The sequence below is a fragment of the Echinops telfairi genome, unplaced genomic scaffold (assembly GCF_000313985.2).
Source record: "Echinops telfairi isolate 266 unplaced genomic scaffold, ASM31398v2 ScPeMD7_443;HRSCAF=831, whole genome shotgun sequence".
Classification (NCBI taxonomy): domain Eukaryota; kingdom Metazoa; phylum Chordata; class Mammalia; order Afrosoricida; family Tenrecidae; genus Echinops; species Echinops telfairi.
The window spans coordinates 33987475-33993750 of NW_022104341.1; the positions used below are offsets into that span (position 1 = coordinate 33987475).

Sequence of the window (6276 nt, forward strand, 5' to 3'; positions counted from 1 at the left end):
AAATAACAATAATGTCTTCCTCTATTGCAAAGTCCTTAAAACCCAAACTCACTGACATCGAGTCAATTCTGACTCATAGCAACCCTATCAGACAGAGGAGAAGCGCCAATTATGGAGCAGAAAGCCTCATCTTTCTCCTGTGAAGTGGCTGTGGGGTTCGAACTGCTGACCTTGAAGTGAGACTGCCCAACGCAGCATAACCTACACCAACAAGGCTCGTATTGGTTCCCTTGCTTTCCTGAAACCCACTGCATGTGTAGATGCTCTCTCTCCCTCTTCATATGGACCTGTTGGGACTGGTGCTCAGGAAACATAAATAATGATTGATAGCCTGGCTTCTGCTATTGCTGTATCAGAGACCTTGACCTAGGAATCTTCTGCTAGCATTCGTGAATTTATGGCAGCCTAACCTCTTAGCTTGGGAGGAAAGTAAAATCCCAGATCCTTACAGATCTTGAAAGCTTCACTTCATTTCATGCTTTTTAGAATTTTTGGCCTCTTAAAATAAACATTTACCTGGACCTTCTTTGAAAATGTTTAAAGCTTTATTTCTTTTACATTAACTCTTTAATTCACTTTACTCATTTTGTGTGTGTGTGTGTGTGTGTGTGTGTGCTTTGGGTTGAGGCAGGTAGGTAACGCAACACTAAAAATGAATGAAAAATGCAGGAAGTTCTCTATTTTTTTTTCCTCATGGGCACACTACCATAAACTCCCACAATGCTTTACTGTGGGCAGGAAGTTCACTATTCTGTTGCCAGTCTGAAGTATCCTTATCCCCTGTGACTTTTCAGTACCTCCCAGTCTTAATGCCTGTCCATTTGAACTGGTGAGTCAACAGCACTCTCTTCACGGGTCCATGGACGCCTTTCGCCGCCCTCAAGGGCTCATCCCCCGGAACACCTACAGCCAATTTGCTCAACCTTTGGGCTTTCGAGCCCAAAGCCTTTCAAGCCTTTGCTTGAAATTGGGCTACAACTGCCTTGCTTTCGTTTTTGACCTGTGCTATTTGTTCAGGTCCAAAAATGACTACATTGAGCTAGTGCTTCAGAAGCTAGCTGGTAGGTTCTCCCAGTCTGTGGTGTGCTCCCAATCCTCTCTGCTTCTGGATTCATCTCCGCTCTCTCCATCCCTCAGTTGCTATTTGAGTTCTGCGATCTCACGCTAGGCTCATTTTTATTCACTGCTCAGTGAGTGAATTGTTGGGGTACATGGGAGCCACCGCTCACTTTACTACCTTGTTCCACCCTCCTGCATACGTCTTATTGAAGTTTTTCATAAGTATTGCTCACAAACTTTTGAATCCTCAAATTTTAGATGGTAATTGTGTGTAGTCAAAAATAATTATCAACTGTTGATAAATGCGTTTTTTAGCAATCCTGTAACATTGGAGTGTAATTGTATTTCAGTCACTTATAAAACCTATTTACATATTCCTTGCTAGACAACACTTGCTGCTTTGAAGGAAAATGCTGCTTCTGTTGAACATGAACTTTCAGAATTGAAAGAAGTAGAAAAGCAACGGAAAACCCTTACTGAAGTATATAAAGCTCAGGTGATGATTGCATTGTGTTAATGCTGGGAGACAGCTTAAAGCATGCCATTTGTTTATAACTGCAATAAGCAGAATTGAGAGGCGATGATAATCATTTTGTGATAGAATATAAGATATCCAATATTTTGTAAACTCAAAACTTTCATGAACAGACAATTCTGGATTCAAACTCTGTGTAGATACAGGATATTTCTAAAAGTAAATTCAAACTCATTACAAAAACTTTGATATATACTTCGTTCTTGGATACATTTATATGTCTTGTATTTTTAGTAATAATGATTTAAAATTATGATTCCCTCCCAATAAATAAAGTGATTTATAATTTAGATTTTTTTTCACATAAAAGATCTAAAAAAGAATATATGGCAATATTATGCAATAGAGCATGTGTTCAATGGTAATTCATAGAAAATCTTTGTTTTAGAAATGCAATACAGGAAATCCCCGGGTTACAAACTTCTGACTTACCGATAACACATAATTGACTTTTAATATTAAGGAAAATGCCCTTGTTATTAAGTGATTTAGTAAAATGCCCTCACAAAAATTTCATCACAATTACCTTCACTTGCTCCACACGTGGCTTTTAACTAAATCACTGACAAGGCTTTTCTTGCACTGAAACCCCATAAAAACAGGAACAAGACCCATTGCCATCAAATTGATGGCAACACATAGTGTCCCTTTGTAGGATTTTTGAGACTAGATTTTTACAGATCAGAGAGCCTCATCTTTTCTTTCAAAGGCGTGGTGGCTTTGAACTGCCATTTTTGAGGCACTGGTTCCTGTAAATAGAGCTCAGATTTTTCTTTTTCTCTCAGTTTTATTTGGTTGGAGGAGAAGGAGGGAATAATAGGACTGAATGGGGGTGTGGACTTGCAGCTGGTTCCTGAAAGGAACGCTACCTGCAGATTTCATCGTCCTCTGAGATTTTCTGAAGAGTAGAGCAGACACCAGCAAACCTTTGAGAGGGAAGAGCCAATCCTTTCCCTCATGTTTTAAAACTTGTTTGTGAGCAGAAATATATTTTACAAACAACTGACACCATCTTTATCTAATAACATCCTTTAAAACTTTTCAGTTTGACTGCAGAGCCACATGTATGTACTGAAAGAGCCACATAAGGCCGGCCGGCCGCAGTCTACCGTACCCTAGTCTAGAAGTACTGATTGGAGAGGATGGGTAAATCACTAAAGGGCTGTGGATTTTATTAGAGCATTGAGTGGATACCATATTTAAAGAAGGAAAACATTAGATAAACAGAATGAAGATATTGATACAGAAATGATGATTTGCTAAAACTGAAAATATAGACCTTGAACCTTTTACTTCAGGTTATAATCCTGATAATTAAATAATTCATGGTGCTTGAATTAAATCTTTCATTTTCAGGTACAAAAGTTGCAAGAAGCAGCTGAAATCGTGAAAAGCAGGCATGAAAATTTGATGCATGAAAATAAACAAATAACAAAAAACAAAAATAAAAAGTTAGAGAAAGTAAGTTTGAAATTTTAAATAATATTTCTCTTTTGTATTATATGAATATTATACATAATCTCTAATTTTGTTCATTGAAAAGTTATTTTGACCTAGGAATCGCCGGTTATTAACTTCTGTAGGAGTCGGTTTTATGAGGAAATAACAGTTGTTTCTGGTTTTTACAAGCTTAAAATGTTTGTGTAAATTTATTTTCACTTCTTGCTTAATGTTTAGAAAAATAAATATAAATCATGTTTACTTTTTCTAATGTAAAAGCAGGCACAAAGTATTTGAAAATATGATTATATGTTGCTAAGTTTCATCAACCCTAAGTATGAAAATTTGAAGTTTAAGTGTTTATAAAACTATGGTATCTTTAATACATTTCATTTTTAATGAAACCTATTTTTTCAGCTAGTAAATCTTTTGTGTCTGAAAAGCAAGTACATTTTCCCTGCTAAGAGCTTTTTTAAAATATTTTTTTGCGAATTTTTTTTTTAAAGCACTATGTCCTTTTATTCCTATTATAGCAGACAAAGGAGAAGGCCAGTGTTAGCAAGTTATAAAGTTTGGGGAACATTTTAAATCTTACCCCTTTTCGCTTCTTTCATGTGGTTTTGGTAAGAAAGCAGCGGAGGGTGGAGGTCACAGACTTTCAGTGAGAGCGGGCATGAGACGTTCCTGGCCAGTTTCAACCAAGGTAGTAAGGTCCCGGTCTCCGGGTCACCCCCTGTTCTTGGCATGGTGAAGTCAGCGAGGCACCGTTGGGAAGAAGAGGTCAGACAAAACCCATTCGGGCTGTCGGACAGAGACGAGAACATGGGTTACTTTCTTAGGGCTATTTTGTTCCTGTGTTCAGCAGATCAGAAAAGAAACCATTCATTTCATGACCCGGTAGTCTGTTAACGGCAAGCTGAGCAGTTCAAACCCATCAGCTGCTCCGCAGGGAAGACGTTGAGGCTGCCAGCTCTCTTCTATAGAGCGTACGTGTGAGTTGGCGTCAACTTGATGGCAGTGGGTTTCCCTTGTCTGTTTTGGTGCTTGGTTTCCTCTTTCTCAAGAGGTATACGGTTGCAGGTGTCTCTTCTTCAGCCAGGCAGCACTTCAGTACAGAAAGAGCCCGTTCAACTCGGAGCCGGCCATGGCCTAGGTCTTTCAAAACCTGTGAGGCCACAATGCTTTCTAATGGTCATCAGACCAGTTTTTCTTTTCAAGGAAATTCTTCTTTTTCATATTGCAGGGTTTAAATCCCCTAGCTTTCTTGAATGTTCTAAGCTGTTTTGGGGACACCAGGTTATATTTTGCTCTAATTTGAGTTTTTATGAGGAGGGATTACAGGTTTGCGCAGCAACTATGGAAGCTCTTTTCCTCAGGAAAAGGTCTGTTTTTCCTCCTTATGAACAGAACATCCTAAGTGCCCAGTGGCTCATTATTTTTCCTTCATTAGCAGTACAAGCAGTTCTGAAGCTGGCTGCTTGTTATATCACCACAAAAGTGGTACATTGAGGAATTGCCACATCCATGGTCAGTAATTTAGATAAAAATAGAGATGATTTTTTTCCATAATTAATGATCAAATTGCAGCGTAGTAGGACTGGTGATATTAGCTATCTTGTCAGAATATACAGTAAACCTCACTAAGACTGTTGGCGCAGTGCTGCCTCACTAAATTAAATATCTGAATAATAAGATTGACGCAATTGATAATTACTTAACAATTAATGACGGTCTGGACAGTAAAATGCTACCATAGTACCTTTATTAGTAATAATACCCATTACTAATAGATGCTACTAATAGCTCAATTCTCCATGCAATTTGTATCTATTTGCCCAACAAACTTTTTGAATAGGAATTAAAAACCCAACCTACTCTGCATTATGATATACTTTTACTTACCAGTCTAAAAACTTACTGATTCATATTTGTTTGGTTGACTCTTTTGTTGTAGTTGTTTAAGACTATTATAGCTAACGTACTTATATACGTATATACATAGATATATGTTTATCTTGTATTTAAGAAAGTGAGACTATTAACGCTGAATGTGTGATCTTGCACTTATTTCCCCTAATGCTTCGTTCGACTCAGATGAGAGGCCAGATGGATTGCCACCTTCAGGAGGTAGAGCACGTCCGGGATTCCTTGACAGCGGCGGAGCAGAGGCTTCAGGAGTGTCAGGAGAGTCTGCGGCGCTGCGCGCGGAAATGCGCAGACCAGTCGCAGACCATTAGGGAGCTTCAGGGGCAGGTGTCACACGCGCCCCTTCTGACTTTTGCTGCCCGCGTTAAAGGAAGGCTGTGAATGATTTCACCAGTGGGGGGCGCTCGTGCCAGGGTTTAAATATTATTTTTCCAAACTACTCTTTTAGTATAGTATGGTGAACAATTGGTAACTAATATTGCTCACACACCTTTGTCATACAATTGTGTGTGTGAATATTTGAACAGATAGTGATAAATAGCAAAGAAGAGCAAAGCTCCACTTGTGGCTGTGTAAACACACATACTACTACATCCATGAGGGGGCCTGAAAAAGTTTGTGGAAAACTCCATTGTCTCTTAATTCTGTCTTCCACTAAGTTTTTACCCCCTTGTGAACCCATTGTGTATATTATATCTATGTATTTTTTGTACCATGATGAGGTAAAATATCTAAAGTAATTAGAGATAGTTTAAATTATATTTTATGCCAAGTTTATAGGAATTGTTTGGGGTCTTCTGTTTTTTAGTATATACCGATACCTCTTTGTTAGTATATTTAGAGCAGATGTAGTTTGTCTCCTGTTATTCCCATGTAACCCTTTCCTAGCCCCGTGCCTAACACAGAGTGAACACACAACACAAATATTGGTGGAATCGATATTTTTCAAAGAAGCAAATCTATGTCTGTATTTAAAGGATATTTTTTAGGATGGATTCCGTGTCTGCTCCAATTATGATTAGAAATGCATTTTGGTTTTTAAGAAAATACAAGACTGCTGAATTCAAATTACTGAGGAAAAATATTTGTTAAGAAAATATCAAATGACAAAGATTAACCACCTTAGTGTAGATTTATAATCAAAACAATGCTTAATTAAGGTTTTAATTTTTATTATTTATTTATTGCTTTTTTAATTAAGTTTTTTTTTTAAATCATCTTATTGGGGGCTCATACAACTCTTATCACAATTCATACATCCATCCATTATGTCAAGCACATTTGTACATCTGTTGTCATCATCATTCTCAAAACAT

At 37.7% G+C, this 6276-nt stretch overlaps 1 protein-coding gene across 3 annotated transcripts in view; it reads left to right on the forward strand.

Moving 5' to 3' along the window:
* Nucleotides 1-6276, forward strand: part of ODF2L (outer dense fiber of sperm tails 2 like) — a 64611-nt gene that overhangs the window by 49092 nt on the left and 9243 nt on the right. Inside the window, exons 11-13 of one of the 3 annotated variants that reach the window (XM_045292096.1) lie at nucleotides 1445-1555; nucleotides 2951-3055; nucleotides 5129-5287. In XM_045292096.1, the coding sequence (XP_045148031.1) occupies nucleotides 1445-1555; nucleotides 2951-3055; nucleotides 5129-5287 (375 nt within the window). The remainder of the gene's footprint in view (nucleotides 1-1444; nucleotides 1556-2950; nucleotides 3056-5128; nucleotides 5288-6276) is intronic. The other 2 variants (XM_045292097.1, XM_013003884.2) reach the window with 2 other exon arrangements.